At 41.1% G+C, this 24,542-nt stretch overlaps 1 protein-coding gene across 1 annotated transcript in view; it reads left to right on the forward strand.

Moving 5' to 3' along the window:
- Positions 1-24,542, forward strand: part of LOC124606002 — a 141,849-nt gene that overhangs the window by 88,908 nt on the left and 28,399 nt on the right. Inside the window, exon 8 of the mRNA XM_047137964.1 lies at positions 5,180-5,384. Coding sequence (XP_046993920.1) covers positions 5,180-5,384 — 205 coding nt within the window. The remainder of the gene's footprint in view (positions 1-5,179; positions 5,385-24,542) is intronic.

Below are 24,542 nucleotides of genomic sequence, written 5' to 3' on the forward strand. Positions count from 1 at the left end.
ATACTGTCTGCAGGTGCTAAGTACTCCAGGTTTACAGAGTGATTTCTACTACAGTTCTTTCAGTTCATTTGTCTGTACCAGATTTTTGAGTAGATGCAACTTGTGTTCCAGTTCTAAACATTGAAACAATTTCACAATTCAGCTGCTGATACTTCGGAATTTGCCCCTGAATAAAGATCTTTTACTTGAACAGAAATTATCCTTCCACCCCCCCCCCCCACCCCCCACCCCCCACCCCCCCACCCCCCCCCTCCCAGGAAAAAATTATCTATGCCCTCTGTTCCTTTCCCCATTTTAGTCCAATGTTGCGTAATCTTCCCTCAGAAACGCCTAACTACTTATGATTTCTTCATGCTAATCAGATTCCATCTCTTTAACTTGCTACCATTTTGTAATTTCTTCAGATTCAGTTTGCAGTTATAAAACATAAATTATGGTCAGAGTAGGTAAAAAGACGAGGGCTAGTAGATATCCTTGGGTAACAGAGGAAATATTGAATTTAATTGATGAAAGGAGAAAATATAAAAATGCAGTAAATGAAGCAGACAAAAAGGAATACAAACGCTTGAAATATGATATTGACAGGAAGTGCAAAATGGCTAAGCAGGGATGGCTAGAGGACAAATGTAAGGATGTAGAGGCTTATCTCACTAGGGGTAAGATAGATACTGTCTACAGGAAAATTAAAGAGACCTTTGGAGAAAAGAGAACCACTTGATATTCATATCAAGAGCTCAGGTGGAAACCCAGTTCTAAGCATAGAAGGGAAAGCAGAAAGGTGGAAAGAGTATATAGAGGGTCTATACAAGGGCGATGTACTTGAGAGCAATGTTACGGAAATGGAAGAGGATGTATATGAAGATGAAATGGGAAATATGATACTGCGTGAAGAGTTTGACAGAGCACTGAAAGACGTAAGTCAAAACAAGGCCCTGGGAGTAGACAACATTCCATTAGAACTACTGACAGCCCTGGGAGAGCCAGTCCTGACACAACTCTACCATCTGGTGAGAAAAATGTATGAGACAGGTGAAATACCCTCAGACTTCAGGAATATAATTCCAATCCCAAAGAAAACAGGTGTTGACAGATGTGAAAATTACTGAACTGTCAGTTTAATAAGTCACGGCTGCAAAATACTAATGCTAATTCTTTACGGACGAATAGAAAAACTGGTAGAAGCCGACCTTGGGGAAGATCAGTTTGGATTCTGTAGAAATATTGAAACATGTGAGGCAATACTGACCCTACTACTTACCTTAGAACCTATATTAAGAAAAGGCAAACCTAAACTTCTAGCATTTGTAGACTTAGAGAAAGCTTTTGACAATGTTGACTGGAATACTCTCTTTCAAATTCTGAAGGTGGCAGGGGTAAAATACAGGGAGTAAAAGGCTATTTACAATATGTACAGAAACCAGATGGCAGTTATGAGTCGAGGGGCATGAAAGGGAAGCAGTGGTTAGGAAGGGAGTGAGACAGGGTTGTAGCCTCTCCACGATGTTATTCAATCTGTATACTGAGCAAGCAGTAAGGGAAACAAAAGAAAAATTCAGAGTAGGTATTAAAATTCGTGAAGAAGAAATAAAAACTTTGAGATTTGACGATGACCTTGTAATTCTGTCAGAGACAGCAAAGGACTTGGAAGAGCAGTTGAACGGAATGGACAGTGTCTTGAAAGGAGAATATAAGATGAACATCAACAAAAGCAAAATAAGGATAATGGAATGTAGACAAATTAAATCGGGTGATGCTGAGGGAATTAGATTAGGAAGTGAGACACTTAAATTAATAAAGGAGTTTCGCTATTTGGGGAGCAAAATAACTGATGATGGTTGAAGTAGAGAGGATATAAAATGTAGACTGGCAATGGGAAGGAAAGCCTTTCTGAAGAACAGAAATTTGTTAACATTGAGTGTAGCTTTAAGTGTCAGGAAGTCGTTTCTGAAAGTGGTTTGTATGGAGTGTAGCCATGTATGGGAGTGAAATGTGGACGATAAATAGTTTGGACAAGGAGAGAATAGAAGCTTTCGAAATGTGGTGCTACAGAAGAATGCTGAAGATTAGATGGGTAGATCACATAACTAATAAGGAGGTATTGAATAGAATTGGGGAGGAGAGAAGTTTGTGGCACAACTTGACTAGAAGAAGGGATCGGTTGGTAGGACATGTTCTGAGGCATCAAGGGATCGCCAGTTTAGCATTGGACGGCAGTGTGGAGGGTAAAAATCGTAGAGGGAGACCATGAGATGAATACACTAAGCAGGTTCAGAAGGATGTAGGCTGCGGTACGTACTGGGAGATGAAGCAGCTTGCACAGGATAGAGTAGCATGGAGAGTTGCATCAAACCAGTCTCAGGACTGAAGACCACAAAAACAACAAAAACATGGTCAGAGTCCACATCTGCTCCTGAAAATCCCTTGTAGTGTAATAAAATCTGATTATTAAGCCCATGTCTTGTCATTATATAATCAGTGTGAAACCCTCCAGTATTGCCAGGTCTCTTCCACATATGTAATTATCTTTCATGATTCTTAAACCAGGTGTTGTCGCCTCATTAGTACAGCTAGTAGGCATGTGAGCTTGTACTACTGTGGTGGGTGTTGGTTTTGTGTCTATCTTGGCAACAATAATGCATTCACTATCCTGTTCATCCTATTTTATTTTTCGTTATTAGGCCTACATAAGCATTATCTGTTCTGTGTTGATAACCATGTCCTGAACTGACCAGAAGGCCTGTTCTTCCTGCCACCCCACTTCACTAATTTCCACTATATCTAACTTCAACCCATCCATTTTCCTTTCTACATTTTCCTAATGTGCCTACCTGATTAAGGGATCAGACATCCAACATTTTCGCCTATAGAATGTGTATTGTTTTATTGTTTTACATGTTGACGGCATTCCCCTGAGTTTATGCCTTACAGTAGAGTTGCATGCACGAGAGGCGTGGGGGGGGGGGGGGGGGGGGGTGATAATGGCTAAAGTTTCCTCTTGCTTTCAGATTCCTGCAGTATCAGAACAGAAAGACCATGTTGGCTAATGTTACAAGGCCAGATCAGACAAAGATTTACATCTACTGAAAAGGCCTCTGTCCCTCTTCAGGATTCATTTGTTACTGTGGCCTCTCCGCAAATACTCCTCAGTTGTGAATGCCATCCGTATCATTGAGGCAAGCAAGATGCTCCGCCTCTCCAAGGTCCATGGTTTACGCAGTCTTAAAATCTAATAAAATAAATTGCTGTTATAGGAATTTAATCAGTTTAGTCTGTTAGTGAGAATTTCGGGAAATAATTGATGTTGACTCTTATATTGTGGATTCTTGGTTGCAACTGACTTTTTACATCAGAATTAGTCGTTCAATTATTGTTGTCCTATCCAGAACATTTCAGAAGAAATTACATTAACAGAATTGCAGTTACCACTCTCTCAGGCATATGTCAGCTTACATTTTATATCAGACTGAAACGATATAGGTTTCAAACACCAAACTTGTTTGCCAAGTTACGCTAAACAGAGTTGCTGGTGGGTGGGGTTCCTAAACTGAGCATTTTGAGATAAGGCACTATTAGTCAGAAACAAAAATGTTTCTTTTCTTCACATAGAAAATATACAGCTTTCAGGAACAACTTAAAAACCCGTATCAGCTGTTCAGAGTTATGACCACCAGATTGTATGCTTATTGATGAACCATCTTTTTGCAGTCCAACACCATCACCTTAAATTCTACTGTGCAAACAATTCTTTGCCTAGAACCTTGGCCAGCTTTCTGTAACTTGAACAACCTAATTCCTCATAACTTTGTATCCACAGTGATAAATTTCTTGGAATTAAGATTATGCCTGCAGCAAAGCTGTATTCTCTACATTCATTTGGCTTTCCAGTTACTGCATTCATGTGCACGATCCATTAATTGCTCATATGCTAGTTCCTGCAATGAATAATGGTGTGTGGTGCACACCATAAATTGTAAATAGTGATAAACTCCATAATTGACAAATCACAGACAGCTCAGTATTGTTTTTTGAGGTAGTGCTACCAACACTGAAGTGGAAAGCACTTATTTGTTATGAAACAAGCTGTTTACAAATATGTGCCTGACCCACATTTAAGTCATCATATGGCCTAAAGTATTCATTTTTTATCACTGGTTTTTAATAGCAAAATAATCAGTTTCATTCTCTGTGATCTGCGTAATTTTGATACTAATCATTAGGGACATCCGGTATGAATGCTAGGACTGTCTTAACCCTTTCGCCACAGTGAACTTCTACAGAAGTTGGGAGCAAATGTGTCGTTCAGCTGGTGGACTGCTGCAGCATTCGAGTGCAGCCCGTGCTGCCCAGCCGGTGAACTGCTGTAGCAGTTCTGCCTCGCGTCATATTTCTCCGCTTCACTACACTCGACTTGTGTCGAAGTTTGACATAAGCACCATCTAGCGGCTTTGTTCAGCCTGCTAAACTGCTCATTTGCCGCCTTGTTTCTAATCTGAAGTGACGTGTTATTAACCACAGTTAGTTTCTACTAGAAGTGATTTATCAGATAAGTGATATACTGTGGACAAAGCTCTTTCTCTCATACTGCATAGTGGCTCCGAAGATGAAAGTGAATCATTGTCTGAATCTGATGATGAACATGAAACACCTACTGTAGCTGCTTCTACATCAGGTTCACGTGCTACTTCATTGACGTCCCCAGACTTGGATTTGTGCACAGACATGACACACAATATCAAAAACATTAGTGATTTGTATAAATATTTTTCTGAATAAACATATAGTATAATGTCCAATAATTGCGACAAAACTAAGTGTGTGAAAGCAGGAGAGAGTAGCGCCGCGGGGAGCACGAAAAATGTGCCGTACTGCGGGCATGACTGAGTGGGTCTGGTGCTCGTCTACAGCACACTATGCATCAATCACATCACCAGTGTGAAAGGATTGATAGGGAAATGATTATCAACACACAAAATTCAAAGTAGTTCACAAGTTGCACCTTAAATAAACAGAACTAGAATTATTGTTGAAGTATCTGATCTTGTGCAGGATTCACTGTCTTTCTGTTATTTTGGTAGGTGTTGCAATTTGAGCTCTTTATTTTGTTTTCTCACTTGTCAGTTTCATTATCATGGATACACATTTGCTTGATGACTTTTATTTTGTTCCAACAATTTTTCAGATATGGCTGAAGTCTTGCGAGAATTCCAGTGTAAGATATGCCTCAAACTCCTTGGGTCTCGTGCAGCCTTACAGAGACATATGAAAGAAGTCCATCACAAAGATATTGTTGGAGCCTGCACGTGCGATCGTTGTGGCAAGATGTTCCAAAATAAGTCTAATCTCAAGATACATATGTTGACACATTCTGGTGTTAAACCGTTTAGGTTTGTTGTGTATTCATAATTTAATTATTAAAGTATGTTGAAACCTAGTAAATTGTTCTAAAATTAACTATTTGTTGTCAAATGACTATGAACTGCATATTGTATAAAAATATTTAAATGTATTTTTATTTACATCCCAAAAAAATTTCTGCTATATTGCACAGTTTCAGTCCATAGTACAGTTTATCAGACCTCAGTACAAATATTCTGTTTTTCACTGCAAGTAAGAGTAAGTCAAAATTATTGCTTAAAATTCTTTTGAATAAAATGCCAGCACCAGTTGCACTTTTGCAACTGGTGCTGACATTTCATTTAAAACCAATACTGCAGTTGTGGAACATGCATCAAGCTGTCCCATATGCTTGACAAGAGCTAAAAATTTCTGTTAATATCATTTATAATCAATTGTAGATAAATGCACTATGATACAAGGCATTGCATAAACTAATTTTTCTTTCATTAATGTTTTAATAGCGAATTAACAAAGTTTGTTTCTGTGGCAAAATTATTGCAGAACTATAGACCTATATCTCTAACGTCGATCAGTTGTAGAATTTTGGAACACATATTGTGTTCGAGTATAATGACTTTTCTGGAGACTAGAAATCTACTCTGTAGGAATCAGCATGGGTTTCTAAAAAGACGGTCATGTGAAACCCAGCTCGCGCTATTCGTCCACGAGACTCAGAGGGCCATAGATACGGGTTCACGGGTAGATGCCGTGTTTCTTGACTTCCGCAAGGCGTTCGATACAGTTCCCCACAGTCGTTTAATGAACAAAGTAAGAGCATATGGACTATCAGACCAATTGTGTGATTGAATTGAGCAGTTCCTAGATAACAGGACGCAGCATGTCATTCTCAATGGAGAGAAGTCTTCCGAAGTAAGAGTGATTTCAGGTGTGCCGCAGGGGAGTGTCATAGGACCGTTGCTATTCACAATATACATAAATGACCTTGTGGATGACATCAGAAGTTCACTGAGGCTTTTTGCGGATGATGCTGTGGTGTATCGAGAGGTTGTAACAATGGAAAATTGTACTGAAATGCAGGAGGATCTGCAGCGAATTGACGCATGGTGCAGGGAATGGCAATTGAATCTCAATGTAGACAAGTGTAATGTGCTGCGAATACACAGAAAGATAGATCCTTTATCATTTAGCTACAAAATAGCAGGTCAGCAACTGGAAGCAGTTAATACCATAAATTATCTGGGAGTACGCATTAGGAGTGATTTAAAATGGAATGATCATATAATGTTGATCGTGGGTAAAGCAGATGCCAGACTGAGATTCATTGGAAGAATCCTAAGGAAATGCAATCCGAAAACAAAGGAAGTAGGTTACAGTACACTTGTTCGCCCACTGCTTGAATACTGCTCAGCAGTGTGGGATCCGTACCAGATAGGGTTGATAGAAGATATAGAGAAGATCCAACGGAGAGCAGCGCGCTTCGTTACAGGATCATTTAGAAATCGCGAAAGCGTTACGGAGATGATAGATCAACTCCAGTGGAAGACTCTGCAGGAGAGACGCTCAGTAGCTCGGTACGGGCTTTTGTCAAAGTTTCGAGAACATACCTTCACCGAAGAGTCAAGCAGTATATTGCTCCCTCCTACGTATATCTCGCGAAGAGACCATGAGGATAGAATCAGAGAGATTAGAGCCCACACAGAGGCATACCGACAATCCTTCTTTCCACGAACAATACGAGAATGGAATAGAAGGGAGAACCGATAGAGGTACTCAAGGTACCCTCCGCCACACACCGTCAGGTGGCTTGCGGAGTATGGATGTAGATGTAGATGTAGATTTGCCTTTGATATCTGCCTTTTGCTACCACTATGAAAACTGTTCTGTGTTATCTCACTAATACATACACTCCTGGAAATGGAAAAAAGAACACATTGACACCGGTGTGTCAGACCCACCATACTTGCTCCGGACACTGCGAGAGGGCTGTACAAGCAATGATCACACGCACGGGACAGCGGACACACCACGAACCGCGGTGTTGGCCGTCGAATGGCTCTAGCTGCGCAGCATTTGTGCACCGCCGCCGTCAGTGTCAGCCAGTTTGCCGTGGCATACGGAGCTCCATCGCAGTCTTTAACACTGGTAGCATGCCGCGACAGCGTGGACGTGAACCGTATGTGCAGTTGACGGACTTTGAGCGAGGGCGTATAGTGGGCATGCGGGAGGCCGGGTGGACGTACCGCCGAATTGCTCAACACGTGGGGCGTGAGGTCTCCACAGTACATCGATGTTGTCGCCAGTGGTCGGCGGAAGGTGCACGTGCCCGTCGACCTGGGACCGGACCGCAGTGACGCACGGATGCACGCCAAGATAGTAGGATCCTACGCAGTGCCGTAGGGGACCGCACCGCCACTTCCCAGCAAATTAGGGACACTGTTGCTCCTGGGGTATCGGCGAGGACCATTCGCAACCGTCTCCATGAAGCTGGGCTACGGTCCCGCACACCGTTAGGCCGTCTTCCGCTCACGCCCCAACATCGTGCAGCCCGCCTCCAGTGATGTCGCGACAGGCGTGAATGGAGGGACGAATGGAGACGTGTCGTCTTCAGCGATGAGAGTCGCTTCTGCCTTGGTGCCAATGATGGTCGTATGCGTGTTTGGCGCCGTGCAGGTGAGCGCCACAATCAGGACTGCATACGACCGAGGCACACAGGGCCAACACCCGGCATCATGGTGTGGGGAGCGATCTCCTACACTGGCCGTACACCACTGGTGATCGTCGAGGGGACACTGAATAGTGCACGGTACATCCAAACCGTCATCGAACCCATCGTTCTACCATTCCTAGACCGGCAAGGGAACTTGCTGTTCCAACAGGACAATGCACGTCCGCATGTATCCCGTGCCACCCAACGTGCTCTAGAAGGTGTAAGTCAACTACCCTGGCCAGCAAGATCTCCGGATCTGTCCGCCATTGAGCATGTTTGGGACTGGATGAAGCGTCGTCTCACGCGGTCTGCACGTCCAGCACGAACGCTGGTCCAACTGAGGCGCCAGGTGGAAATGGCATGGCAAGCCGTTCCACAGGACTACATCCAGCATCTCTACGATCGTCTCCATGGAAGAATAGCAGCCTGCATTGCTGCGAAAGGTGGATATACACTGTACTAGTGCCGACATTGTGCATGCTCTGTTGCCTGTGTCTATGTGCCTGTGGTTCTGTCAGTGTGATCATGTGATGTATCTGACCCCAGGAATGTGTCAATAAAGTTTCCCCTTCCTGGGACAATGAATTCACGGTGTTCTTATTTCAATTTCCAGGAGTGTATAAGATGGAGAGAGATAATAAATAGTGAGAACTGATGATTGTCCCTGGCATTGTGTGGGTAGCATTAAGTGTGTACCATGGGATGACTTGTTTGGTATCGAGGTAATTTTATATATGGACTACTCTGTACAGCTGTGAGTAAAATCCAGTGGACAACATTAGGTAATTGAATGGTAACTCCAAATTCTAAAATTTAAGCTACGCACATCGGGAGGGTTCTCAGAGGGTATGGTGTAATCAACAACCATCATCATCATCATCTTCATCATCATCATAGTTCAGTCAATTTGCACAATATGTTTATAAATTATGTACACAAACCTTCCTTGGGAATCAGTCTTTCTATTAGTGGAAACCAAACTGTGGAAAATACATAATTGAATAATGGCAAAATGAAAAGGTTAGATTGCTAATCACCATGTATCGGAGATGTTGAGTTGCAGACAGGCGCAACAAAAACACTGCTAAACACACAAACTTTTGGCCAGAAGCTTTTCTTATGAAATAGACAAAAAAACCACACACACACACACACACGCAAACACACACACACACACTGTGTCTCGCTGGCCTCGGTACTCTATTTCAGAAGAAGGCCTTCTGGCTGAAAGCTTACGTGTTTACTGATCTTTTTGTTGTGCCTGTCTACGACTCAACATCTCGACTATATGGTGAGTAGCAATCTATCCTTTTCATATTGGCACTCAATGAAAACCAATATATCAACAAAAATAATCTGTTTTTGAAAATATAATTGGATAGATAAAAAATCTGCTCACCAGTGGCAGTAAGTCCGCTCACCAGTGGCAGTAGGAGAAAACACACATAAAGGCTAAAGAAATGTGCATGCCTTCAGGGCCAATGGCTCCTCCTTCTGCCAGAAATGTTGAAGGAAAAAGAAGAGATGAAGGAAAAGGACTTGCATGGTTCATTAAGTAATTTACAACATGTAATGATATTATAACTGATGAATAGTTCTTATATATAATGACATTGTTTTCACCTTAACTATAAATCTCAATAGGTCTCTTCTTTAATATAAGAACTATTTTTATAGAGAATAGCAATAAGGAAACTAGCCTAGAGAATGTTTATAATTCTGACATGAAATAAGTTACCCTAGTGAAACTGCTCTTTACAGAAAATTCTGGAAGAAGCCACCATAGAGCTCAATGAAAGATTTCTGTCAGCTGTGTTGTCACAAAATGCTAAGAAGGATGTCGTGCCAGATTTGTTTTTGCCACCTTGTACTATTTTTGAATAATATTACCTATCTTTTAATTATAATTCTAATGAAACATGAGTTTTCCATTTTACCTTGTTTGTTTCAAATACTGATAAAAGTAAAACAAGGTGTACGCCACCAAAAGTTTTGGAGAGAACAAAGAATACTTCTGCTGGTTATGAACTGTCGTTGCTCTTGACAAGCGCATAAGAAGCAAACTGCACTGTTCACGTGTGTTCACTTCGAAAATTCTTTTAACAAGTGGAAATTTGTTATTGTTAGGCATTATTTACTCAGTCAGTTTGTCCAAAGGTAAAAGTAAGACATCATCCCTGTACTTTGGAGATCCCTTCCCCCTCTAACTCCTCCTCACCCATTTTTATGAAAGTTTTTGACAACTGGCAGTTCAGCTTGGCCTGGAATATACCTCCTTACAGAACATATCTTCCTAGGTGACCTGATAGTGTAAATGACTTCTATTTACATTTCTTCAATAAAGCTGAAATTTCATCCTAGTCTGTAGATACTTTTCTGTGCAGCTATTAAGTAGCTTCAGAATATGTAACCACTAAAAATATTGGCAACAAGAACTAACTAAAATTGTCCTTGACCTGAGGGTGGATTAGAGAATGACAGCCAGTTATAGGGGGACCCACATCTTTAACGTGAGCTCCAAACCTTGGTGCTACTTGTCATTTTTCCCATATTCAAATAATTGTCAGAGGTGAAAGAACCAATAACTGACAGAGAAAGATTATAATACCGAATTAGTATTGAACCGTAAACTTTTAGATTTGTAGCCAAACGCTTAGTATCTCTGTCTTCAATGCAGAGGGATCTGGATTCAATTCCTAGACCCCTTCTTAGATTTTGTTTTCTGAGGTAGGGAGCCCCTTGTGAGGCCACATAAGGAGCTGCTTGAGAAAATAAGCAGCACCAGCAGGTTCATCTATTGGCAGTAACAGCTGGAGGGATTGATAACATGCTGATCACATGTACCGTGATCAGAGATTGCTCCTCGTACCACCTTGTAGGCAGCAGTCGACTTGTTTGATCTGGCCTGAGGCCTAAGCTTTGTGTGGTGCTTACCTTATCTTTAGATCTGTAGTCTGACACTTAACTTGTTTAATCACCAAGCCACACACAAACAAGATATACAGGGTGATTCAGCTAAGCTGTTCACATCAAAAACTGTTTTTGTACATTAACTGTACCACGGTGTTTGTAATCTACATTTATATATTCTTTAACTCGTTCCATATCTGATCACACCTGCATGAAAGGATCTGAAGAAAATGTATAAAGTAAAATTTTAAAATTATTTCTTTAACCCTTTAAGGTATAGTAATTCTGTTTTCACCCAGATTGATCGTGAGAAAGTGTTCATGAAGTGACATATAGTTTCTTTTTGTGGCTATATTAATTGCAGAAATATTAGTATCAACATTGCTCTACAAAATGAAGCTGTTGTAATTAATGTTGCCAGTATCGTAATTCGAGAAGACACAACTACAACAGCATTTCAGTCTCCAAAATCCGGTTGCTTGTTTTGGAGAAATTATAATATTTGTAACTTAGGATTTACGTGTTTTGAACATTAAACTGATTGCTGTCTTATCAGGAAGTTACTGATTTCATATGAACTAACAAAATGTGTAATGTCAGCTGAGAAGGAAATCAGATCGCAGGCAAAGCAAAGGCGCTTCAGCTATCAAAATTTTAGCAGTATATTGTCTAAACATTCCTGAAATTACTGCCTTGCTAAAAGGCTCTCAGAACTGAGAGCTGAATGAAACCTGTGGTAACAACCACCAAAATATTTAATGAGATATGGAATGTACATCAGAAAGACAGGTTAGATCCTATAGGAGGGCAGAGTGTTTATTGTAATTAACAAAATTATTGTGTTTGTTGAGGCTGAAATCAAATCCAATTATAAAGTTATCTGGATATGAGTGCCTGGGTAGATGAACATGAGTTAACCCCATTTCTGATGACCTCGATGTCAGTGGGACCTTAAACTCTAATCTTACTTTCTTCCTCCCTCCCTCCCTCCCTCCCTCCCAGTTAATCATTGGATGTTTTGACCAGCCACTCTGTTCTGCTGTAACAGTCATAAAATCATTCAAAGAACGTCCACTCTCAGTAGTGCAGAAATACCTCAATCTTTCATTTTAGTTGCGGACAACATAAATGTATAGAATGTACCCTGGGATGTTTATGGATTCAATGCAAGTGATGTGGGCGTGGACATGGACGTGAAGTAGTTGCTCACATTTTCATGGAACATCTTCACAGTTAGTATGACAACCTATGTGAAATGGAAATATTTTATATCTTATCAACTGTGTCAGTGTGAAGAAGGAATTAGTCATCGTGATGTCATCATAGCAATGATGATTACTAAAGTTATTAAATCCATTAATAAGGTTAGGAGTGTATTTATGCTGGAAAGAGCAGATAAGCAGTTGTTAACACCTTACTTAGAAGTGAGTGGACATCATTAAGTTCCAATATAATGGATGTATAGGAATTATGGGCAAAGCTTAAACTGATTGTAGATCACATTCTAGAGAAGTATGTGCCAAGAAAGCAGATTAAGGACTGAAAAGACCCACCATAGTTTAATAATGAAATTCAGGAAATGCTGAGGAAGCAGAGACTGTTGGTTCAAAAAAGAATGCACAGATGTCAACATGTGAAAGTTGGTAGACTAATGTACCAAGATTGATGTGGACTTGCACCACTGTACCTTGTGTTTAAGAAATCATTCATGCAGCGGGATTGTACAGACATACCGTTGTTTGACTATGGCACAGACACTCCTATGGAGGACATAATAATAGACAACCCTGGCATTGAGAAGCAACTGAACGATTTGGAAACAAGTAAGTCACCGAGTCTGGATGGAATCCGAATTAGGTACTACAGAGAGTATATTATTCCTTCCCTTTCCTATAAAAGTTAAGTGTTGATGGAGTTATATGTATTTAAGTATTAATGTCTTTTGCAAATTCTATATATGCTTCACCAATCTTAAGAACGTAGGACTAATTTTATTGAGATGAAGTGAAAAATGGCTTGAAATGAGGTGGACTGGCTACACAGTCATCATGCGAGCCGGAATATTGAGATGGAGTGATCTGTTGCAATTGATGAAATAATGTTTTCAGTCGTATTCAGGCTTGTAGCGAGCGGCTCAGTCGCCTTCCAGTTCCATGCCACATATTCCTGAAACTGCTACAGGTTAGGTGAAATGAGAAAAGTATTGGATTCAGCCTCACCCTGAATTTACAGACAAGTCTTGAATTTATTGACTCCATATTATTAAATTACATCCACAATATTTCACAATAGTAACAATGGCATCTTTCATTCCATGCATTGCAACATTCCAGCAGCTAAAATGTAAATTAACAAAAAGATCCCAATAATAACTATTTCTTTAACATTATGCTGACAACAGAAGAATGTAGCAAGACACACAATGCATATAGATTGACTAATACAGTTAGTGCTGAATCATCATTGTCTTTGGCCAGTAGTTTGACACTTCACTACATGGATACAGAGAGTTGAATGTTAGTTTTCAATCTCATAGAAAAGGTGATATTACAGGAGTTCTCTATGACCTTATAGCGAATATCTCACCCAGCACAAAGTCCCAAGTGATTAGAAAAAGTGGAAGTAACTTGTATGTATAAGAAGGGTAAAAGAATTACCCCACAGAATTATAGACCAATATCCTCAATACCATTATGCTGCAGAATTATTGAACATATCCTGAGATAATATAATAAATGTCCTTGAGATGGAAAAACACCTGTCCACAAATCATGATGGATTTAGAAAGCATCACTCTTCCAAAACTCAGGTTGCCCTTTTCTTGCATGATATCCTGCTAACCATTGATGAAAGGCAGTAGGCGGAGTCCATATTCCTATATTTCCTGGAAATCATTTGACGTGGTGCTGTACTGCAGACTCTTAACTATGGTCCAAGCATATAGAATAGTTTTCCAGATATGTGAGTGGCTTGAACACTTCTTAAGCATTAGAACCCAATTTGATGTCCTCGAAGGCGAATGTTCACCAGAGACCTGGTTTTCTCCAGGTGTGCCCCCAGGTAAATGTGGTAGGACTGCTCTTGTCCATGATCTGATGCGCAGGGCAAGCAGCTGTCTGCAACTGTTTGCTGATGACACTATAGTACATGGGAATGTATCATTTTTGAGTGACTGTAGGAGGTTAGAGGATGAATTAGACAGAATTTCTATTTGGTGTGATGAATGGCAGCTTGCTCTAAATGTAAGTTAATGCAGATGAGTAGGGAAAAATAACCCTATACTGTTACATACAGTATTAGTGACATGCTGCTTGGCAACATAACTAAAGTTAAGTATGTAGGCATAATGTTACAGAATGATATGATGTGGAATGAACACAAGGAATGTGAAGTAGTGAAGGCAAATAATTAACTTCAGTTTACTGGGACAATTTTGAGAAAGTGTAGCTCATTTAACCACCAGGTGACATTAAAAGAAGACATGGAAGCAATTTAAAAGCTAGATTTGTTACATATGTATTTGATCAACATGAAAGTATGAGGGTCGTTCAATAAGTAATGCCCCATTTTTTTTTTTTTTTTTTGAAAATCCATTAATATACATAGACGAATGTCCTTGGTGCTTCACATTTGATGTTTGTTCTGTGCGCTGGTCAAATTTCGAACCGTTCTGGCAGATGTCAGAGCCGTAGTACAGTGCCAAAATGGCATCTACATATGATTTGCTAGGAGCAGTGTGCTGTTATTGAATTCTTACGTGCAGAAAAAGAAACTGTGGTGAACACCCGTAAATGTTTGTGTGCAGCATATGGCAATGCTACAGCTGATAGGAGTAGAGTTGGGCATGTGTAAAGAAAGTTACAGCTTCAGGAAATGCAGAAACAGAGCTCCATGATCAGCCATGCTCGGGACATCCTGTCACAGCCACCGCTCCAGACATGCTAAATCATGTAGATGCCATTATTTGTGCCGATTGGTGCACCACAACTCGACAGTTGGCTCTACAGTTGTCAGTCAGCATTGGAAGTGTGTCTGCAATGATCGAGACTCTCGGATATTCGAAGAGGTGCTCACGAAGGGTTCCACAAATACCCACAGCGGACCAGAAGATTAAAAGAAAGGCCATTCCATCTGAATGGTTGGAGCGTTTCGAGACCGAAAGAGTGGCCCTTCTGTCACGATTGTTATGCGGGACCAAAGCTGGGTGTGCCACTTTGTGCCAGAAACAAAAAGGCAGTCTGTGGAGTGGCATCATCCTCATTCACCACAAAAGAAGAAATCCAAGACAACCCCCTCTGCTGGAAAAGTCATGGTGACAATCTTCTGAGATTGTGATAGTGTCATTCTCGTGGATGTGATACCAAAAGGGTCAACCATCAATTCAGAGACAAACGTGAAGACTTTGAATAAACTCAAGAACCATTTTTGACATGTTTGATTGGACAATCTTGCTCCAACATGATAATGCACGCCCACACACAAGTCTGAGATCCCAGGAACATGTCACCAAATTGGGTTGGACATCAATGCCTCATCCACCCTACAGTCCAGACCTGGCACCCTCGGAATTCCATCTCCTTGGGCCGCTTAAAGATTCTCTATGGGGAACACATTTTGAAGATGACGAGTGTGTCGGTCATGCAGTGAAAATATGGCTACGCCTGTGCTTTCACCAGCAAGGAACACATGCTCTTCCACATCACTGGCATACAGCCATAGAATGTGATGAAGACTATGTAGAAAAATAGGACATGGACAAGACATGTTGATGGATGTTGTCACCAAATTCTGACTCTTAACAATAAATATGTTCTGAGGAAAAAAAATGTGCGGTATTACTTATTGAACAACCCTCATATTATTGAGATGCTCTGTGGACTCAAGTGTGAATCCCTGGAGGGAAGATAATACTGTTTTCATGAAACACTGTTGAGAAAATTCAGACAGCGGGCATTTGTAGGTGACTAGACAGCGGGCATTTGTAGGTGACTAGACAGCGGGCATTTGTAGGTGACTAGACAGCGGGCATTTGTAGGTGACTAGACAGCGGGCATTTGTAGGTGACTAGATAGCGGGCATTTGTAGGTGACTAGACAGCGGGCATTTGTAGGTGACTAGACAGCGGGCATTTGTAGGTGACTAGACAGCGGGCATTTGTAGGTGACTAGACAGCGGGCATTTGTAGGTGACTAGACAGCGGGCATTTGTAGGTGACTAGACAGCGGGCATTTGTAGGTGACTAGACAGCGGGCATTTGTAGGTGACTAGACAGCGGGCATTTGTAGGTGACTAGACAGCGGGCATTTGTAGGTGACTAGACAGCGGGCATTTGTCGGTGACTAGACAGCGGGCATTTGTAGGTGACTAGACAGCGGGCATTTGTAGGTGACTAGACAGCGGGCATTTGTAGGTGACTAGACAGCGGGCATTTGTAGGTGACTAGACAGCGGGCATTTGTAGGTGACTAGACAGCGGGCATTTGTAGGTGACTAGACAGCGGGCATTTGTAGGTGACTAGACAGCGGGCATTTGTAGGTGACTAGACAGCGGGCATTTGTAGGTGACTAGACAACAGGCATTTGCAGCTAACCAGACAACAGGCATTTGCAGCTGACCAGACATTAGGCATTTGCAGCTGACCAGACATTAGGCATTTGCAGCTGACCAGACATTAGGCATTTGCAGCTGACCAGACATTAGGCATTTGCAGCTGACCAGACATTAGGCATTTGCAGCTGACTAGACATTAGGCATTTGCAGCTGACCAGACATTAGGCATTTGCAGCTGACCAGACATTAGGCATTTGCAGCTGACCAGACATTAGGCATTTGCAGCTGACCAGACATTAGGCATTTGCAGCTGACCAGACATTAGGCATTTGCAGCTGACCAGACATTAGGCATTTGCAGCTGACCAGACATTAGGCATTTGCAGCTGACCAGACATTAGGCATTTGCAGCTGACCAGACATTAGGCATTTGCAGCTGACCAGACATTAGGCATTTGCAGCTGACCAGACATTAGGCATTTGCAGCTGACCAGACACTAGGCATTTGCAGCTGACCAGACACTAGGCATTTGCAGCTGACCAGACATTAGGCATTTGCAGCTGACCAGACATTAGGCATTTGCAGCTGACCAGACATTAGGCATTTGCAGCTGACCAGACATTAGGCATTTGCAGCTGACCAGACATTAGGCATTTGCAGCTGACCAGACATTAGGCATTTGCAGCTGACCAGACATTAGGCATTTGCAGCTGACCAGACATTAGGCATTTGCAGCTGACCAGACATTAGGCATTTGCAGCTGACCAGACATTAGGCATTTGCAGCTGACCAGACATTAGGCATTTGCAGCTGACCAGACATTAGGCATTTGCAGCTGACCAGACATTAGGCATTTGCAGCTGACCAGACATTAGGCATTTGCAGCTGACCAGACATTAGGCATTTGCAGCTGACCAGACATTAGGCATTTGCAGCTGACCAGACATTAGGCATTTGCAGCTGACCAGACATTAGGCATTTGCAGCTGACCAGACATTAGGCATTTGCAGCTGACCAGACATTAGGCATTTGCAGCTGACCAGACATTTGGCATTTGCAGCTGACCAGACATTTGGCATTTGCAGCTGACCAGACATTTGGCATTTGCAGCTGACCAGACATTTGGCATTTGCAGCTGACCAGACATTTGGCATTTGCAGCTGACCAGACATTTGGCATTTGCAGCTGACCAGACATTTGGCATTTGCAGCTGACCAGACATTAGGCATTTGCAGCTGACCAGACAGTAGGCATTTGCAGCTGACCAGACAGTAGGCATTTGCAGCTGACCAGACAGTAGGCATTTGCAGCTGACCAGACAGTAGGCATTTGCAGCTGACCAGACAGTAGGCATTTGCAGCTGACCAGACAGTAGGCATTTGCAGCTGACCAGACAGTAGGCATTTGCAGCTGACCAGACAGTAGGCATTTGCAGCTGACCAGACAGTAGGCATTTGCAGCTGACCAGACAGTAGGCATTTGCAGCTGACCAGACATTAGGCATTTGCAGCTGACCAGACATTAGGCATTTGCAGCTGACCAGACATTAGGCATTTGCAGCTGACCAGACATTAGGCATTTGCAGCTGACCAGACATTAGGCATTTGCAGCTGACCAGACATTAGGCATTTGCAGCTGACCAGACATTAGGCATTTGCAGCTGACCAGACATTAGGCATTTGCAGCTGACCAGACATTAGGCATTTGCAGCTGACCAGACATTAGGCATTTGCAGCTGACCAGACATTAGGCATTTGCAGCTGACCAGACATTAGGCATTTGCAGCTGACCAGACATTAGGCATTTGCAGCTGACCAGACATTAGGCATTTGCAGCTGACCAGACATTAGGCATTTGCAGCTGACCAGACATTAGGCATTTGCAGCTGACCAGACATTAGGCATTTGCAGCTGACCAGACATTTGGCATTTGCAGCTGACCAGACATTTGGCATTTGCAGCTGACCAGACATTTGGCATTTGCAGCTGACCAGACATTTGGCATTTGCAGCTGACCAGACATTTGGCATTTGCAGCTGACCAGACATTAGGCATTTGCAGCTGACCAGACATTAGGCATTTGCAGCTGACCAGACATTAGGCATTTGCAGCTGACCAGACATTAGGCATCTGCAGCTGACTGCAGAATAATTCTACTGCCACCAATGCACATGTTTCATATGAACCATGAAGGTGAGATAACAGAAATTAAGACTCACATGGAGGCATATAGACTTATTTTTCTCTCACTACATTTACAAGTGGAATAGAAATAGAAATGGATTATTGTGTTGCAATGATAATTATACAAAAGGGTAGGATAGGAAAGTTGGCTTTCATTCCCTGTGTCGTTAACGTGTGTCGAATGCTGGTTAGTTTGTAAAACTAAATGCCTTCCACAAACTAAGTGAAACTAGATGTACTACTTCCTTACAGAGAACACAGAAGTAAAATTAAGCTGTATGAACAAAGGTAATCCAACAGACGATGTCCAAGACGAATGACTGTTCTCAGTGCGTGCTAGAAATTCTTATTGGAATGGCACTGGAATAGTATGCAGGTTGTAAGGAGAAAGCGTGCAGTGAGCAGAGTGTGAAACAATGTTCTGGCAGTTGTTGTACACAATCCACATGTTTCATCCAGAGAAACTGTGAGTGCCTCTATAGTAAGTCAGCCCTGTGTTGTTTACATTCTGTGCACAGAGAGCTTCCATACATATCATGTCTAACTTCACCAGCTTATTAATCAATGGGACTGCAGAAAACACATGGAATTCTGTTGCTTGTTTCTGATGTAGAATCAGGACAACGGGTTCTTTCTTCAGAGAAATCTCTTTAGTCATGAAGCTACCTTTACAAATTATCAAAAGCTGAATGTAAGAAATAAGCATTATTGGGTTGCTGAGAATCTGCTCTGGCTGAGGTAGGTTGAACATCAGAGGCAAAAGGTTGTTAATGTTTGCTGTTGGGTTATTGGAGACTACGTGATTGATCCTTGCTTCATTGAAGGAACCATAACCCTCTAGCAGGTGCACTTGTGTATAAAGTGTGCCAACCAAAAATAAAGTTGTTTTGCACCATTCCATTTTTGTTTCACAATTGCGAGCCCATATCTATTCGTTCATTATTGTTTCAACTAACACGGTAGTAAATTATGTTGTCGTATGTCCAAATAAGCAGCAGTAATATAAAATAAACAGTGAGCTAGGTGTGAGAAAGTTTATTTTGCTTGCAGGAAAATGACCCAGATTATGATCCAGCAGCAAAATGCAACAATGAGGCAGTTGTCTACAAGATCATTAGTAATCAAATAAAGGGTTGGCTGGGATCTGATGCAACTGATTTGTTTAATGCTTCGAGTGAGTCATGACGTGGGGTATCACTGACTGTGGCAACAGAGTGATATAATGAAAGTTTATTGCATTATTTTTTAATTAAACAGCACTTTAGCTCATATTATGTAAGTTTATTTCATCACTATTTAATTAAACGAAGATCAGACAGTGATTTTGTTCATGTAAATTTACTTTGGTAATGTAAAGACAACTGTTCTTTACAAGTGTACAAAGTACATCATGCATGTTCATTTTACAAAAAATGGCATGGGTTACGGGTTCAAAGATACAGACAATTTATTACCAAAGCGCTAGTGGCTCTCCTAGAGGAAATACCACTTTAAATATGTAGATGTGGTAACAGCAAGATTGGTGCCCTTCTCATTACTCACTTGTGGTAGGACAACACTCGCCCATTCATTTCCTGGTCGCTGAGTAGGATGTGAAGACATTATCAATTTTCCTATGTGTCCACCTGATTTGTTACCACTGGATCTTTTTTGTGTTGGATAAACTCTAAAGATGAAGTCCGTATAAAAGTTCCACTGGCCCAAGAGGATTTAAAACAACACATTGTTGTAGCATGTGGAATGATATTGAAGAAATCTCTCCAGTCTTTCCAGAAGTCCTTGCATCAGTAACTGCAGACGTATATTGCAGTAGGCGGAATTTCAAAGACATGATGACATAAATTGAATATTAAGGAAGTGTTTATGGCCACATTGTGATTTCCTTTTTGTTGCTTTTACAGATGTAATTTTGCACTGTAAATGTGCATTTTGGTATTAAATGTGGGTGATTTCATCTCTGATCACACAGGTCATTTCAACTCGTGGTCTTGAATTTCTCCAGAAAAAATATGTATTAGACCTGGCAGATATTTTGCATTAAAGCTTCCTCTTCATTGTGTTGAAATTAGGTTAATACCCACACACTCATTGGCTTACAAATTTAAGACAAAAATATGAAATTTAAGTTAATTTTTCCACTTAATTTCCTTTTTTCCCCTCCCCCTCTAATTTGGAGAGTCGCAGAACACTATCTTTTCTGTCACATTACCAGATGCTACTGATGTAATTATAAACAGTATCTTCTCTGCCCCACGTATATGTATTATGTAAATATTTATTACTAAAAATGTAAAAGAATTGCATTTTTACAAGTTTTTACGAATTATTTATTTGAAAACCCCCATCCGAAAACTTTTGAGAATCACACAAAATATTGTTTGGTTAATATGTTAGTAGTAAGTGCAAACACTGTGGGCAGTATTTTTCTGTGTGAAGTGCTAAAATTTTTTAAAAATTCTGTATATTTCGCATCACTGAATTTCTAGTGTAAATTATGCATGTTGGCAACACTGTTTCCAGCACTCTTCCGTTTACAACAAATGAATGAGAATTTGCAGTTAAACCATTCTGCATCGAGTTTTGTGGTTGGTTTGAACTTTTTGTTAGATACAATGTCAGTGAGGAAATACAGTGGTGAAAGAGTGAGGTGTGTGGACTAAGAAAAAAGACACTAGAAGATGGTTTTTAAGAAAAGTGAAAAACACTTCACAGTTTTTGGAAATCTGTCACAGGTATTGCAGAAATATCTTGGTCCTCAAGTAAAGGTATTAGCATCACATCCATTGTGCAAATTTAGTGACAGCCCACTTGAGCCGGCCGCGGTGGCCGTGCGGTTCTAGGCGCTCCAGTCCGGAGCCGCGCTGCTGCTACGGTCGCAGGTTCGAATCCTGCCTCGGGCTTGGGTGTGTGTGATGTCCTTAGGTTAGTTAGGTTTAAATAGTTCTAAGTTCTAGGGGACTAATGACCACAGCAGTTGAGTCCCATAGTGCTCAGAGCCATTTGAACAGCCCACTTGAACGATCACCATCACCCAAATGCGAAACTGAAAAAGACACTGGAAATGTTTATATTCCTAGGTGTGAAGTTGTTGATGCATTGAATGTTAGCATTTTTGCTGTAGCACCTACTGTATTACCCCTTAAACGTCCAGGAAAGGTAAGAAGCACAAGAAGAAAACAGTATGTAAAAAGAAAAGTGGATGAAATTGAAACAAGTTTTACACAAGCAACATCATCTTGTGAAGAGCATAATGTGGATGCACTTGATGCAGAACCTGAAGATAGTGACATGTGCATGAAAAATGATGTGTGGTTTCAAAACCTAATATTAGTTTCTCAGTAGCCACCTATACTGAAAAGTTACAGTTACTGACACTGATACTCTAAGCAGCAGATACAGAAATACCTATCTGTTGCAAGATGATATGCTTACTGTTGCTCTGGAATGTTATCTAATTGATGACAAAGATTGCAGCAGGCAAAGTTCTAACCAGGCTGATGTTATCTTTGTCAGTGAAAGATAAATAGATATAGGACAAGATCAATAAGAGAAGCATATCTCCTAATGAAAAAGGAGAACCTGAATTTAAAAAGTGGTCTCACAAAATTCTACTCTTTACGACCAAAATGGGTAAAATACCAGCCAGTGAATGAAGTATGTACTTGTATTTACTGTACTAATTTGAAACTTTCTTGTTTCACCATAAGCAGTGTCACAGGAAAGAAGTACACAGTGATGGTTGTTGTGACTTGGCAAGACAGCCAAGCCACTATGAGATAGCCGAAAGGCACGCGTTTAAGCTCACTCGGGCTGGCATGAGGTCTGGAACAGTTAAAGGAGTTGAGTCTAGTAAAAAAAGTACATAGCTTCTGGAATACTTAACTTTAATCCATGATTGGTAAACATCGGTCTGACGGTACATGCATCACAAGATAAATAGCAAATGATAATGGCGCCTTGCTAGGTCGTAGCAAATGACGTAGCTGAAGGCTATGCTAACTATCGTCTCAGCAAATGAGAACGTAATTTGTCAGTGAACCATCGCTAGCAAAGTCGGCTGTACAACTGGGGTCGAGTGCTAGGAAGTCTCTCTAGACCTGCCGTATGGCGGCGCTCGGTCTGCAATCACTGATAGTGGCGACACGCGGGTCTGACGTATACTAACGGACCGCGCCTGATTTAAAGGCTACCACCTAGCAAGTGTGGTGTCTGGCGGTGACACCACAATGGTCTTGATGCTTTTGTGTATATGTCAAAAGCCGCAAGATAAATGTTGCAGGAGTGTGTAATGTGTCCTGGTGCTTGAAGTGATGACGGTTGCAGCATTACACCTTCAGGATACTGACAGTGACATAACCTATGCATTGTGAGAGGGAGAAAAGTTGGTGAAGAAGACAGTAGAGTCGGAGAAGTTTGTTACACAGGTTAGGCATTCGGTCATGAAAGGAACAGCTCCATCATATCTGGAGGATTCAGAGACAAGCCACAGCAGAAGTGAAATTAGCCACATCCCAGAGTACTGACACATTAGTTCTTCATTTCAACTTTGCTGAGAACTGGTCTGTTGCATTGCAGAATCAAATTCAAAGTTACCACTGGCACCCATCACAGGTATCACTATTCATGTGTTGCTCACTTCCTTGGAACATCACACTGTTTTGCTATTGTCAGTGATGATCCCATTTATGATAATGCACACACGTGCTACACTGTCAGAGTGATAATTGATGACATAACATCTAGAGGCCATGCATTTCCTAAACATGTGTATGTGACTGATTGTGCAGCATCTCATTTTAAAATCTGCTTTCTGATTTATGAGCTTGGTCAACACTGTAGTACAAGAATTAAGACAAAATATGGATATTTTCAGCAACAGGACATGGAAAAAGTGCATTTGATGGGGTAGGAGGTATTTGTAAACATCTTGCAACAACATATAATCTCCAGCATGAAGGTGTTGATGCTATAAGAGATACTACTGGATTTTTACACGCCGTGTCAACATTAGTAACAAACATGAAACTCTTAATTCTAAATGAAAATACATTAAGGGAATTCCATATAAAAAAGAGAGAAGAGTAGTCTGCAATGAAGCCTGTGGTAGGAATTCAGTCAAGTCACTACTGGGCTGCATCCCGGAGTAAACATATACATTGCGAGAATGGTTCTCCATGAAATGCAACCTGTTACTCTGTGTGGAATGCAAAGACAACAGTATACATTAGAAGACTTTTTAGTGAGCCACTTCATTTCTTGTGTATGGAGATCAGTGGAGGGTGGGGCAGATTATAAGTGTCTCTCATGAGCTGCAAGATATAACCATCTCCTTTGACCCCTCATGGTCCTTCTAATGCTTTCAGATGGTCATCATCAAAAGATCAGTGTGCAGTTCCCATTTCCCAAGTACTTCTCTTATTGGATTACCCTCATCCGTGTGCAAATTCAGCTTGACTATACAAGTTCAGTGAGAAGAGATGAAAAAGAAAAACAAATGAACTCTTTTCAGCAATGCAGTGTTGATCGTTACATTGCAGGCAATTTTAATTCATGGGAAGTCATTAAGAAGTGAAATTTTGACAGAAGACAATAATAATTAGTGAATAATATCATAAAATGAAAAATGGATATAAATATTCTGTATCCAATTTTTGTTTTAAAATGCTTTCAGACAAGATTATGAATTGTTTTCCCACTCACTTATAATGTTGTAAAGTAATTATTTTATATAAAAACAAAGATGAGGTGACTTACCGAACGAAAGCGCTGGCAGGTCGATAGACACACAAACAAACACAAACATACACACAAAATTCAAGCTTTCGCAACAAACT

Source organism: Schistocerca americana, chromosome 3 (assembly GCF_021461395.2).
Source record: "Schistocerca americana isolate TAMUIC-IGC-003095 chromosome 3, iqSchAmer2.1, whole genome shotgun sequence".
Taxonomy (NCBI): Eukaryota; Metazoa; Arthropoda; class Insecta; order Orthoptera; family Acrididae; genus Schistocerca; species Schistocerca americana.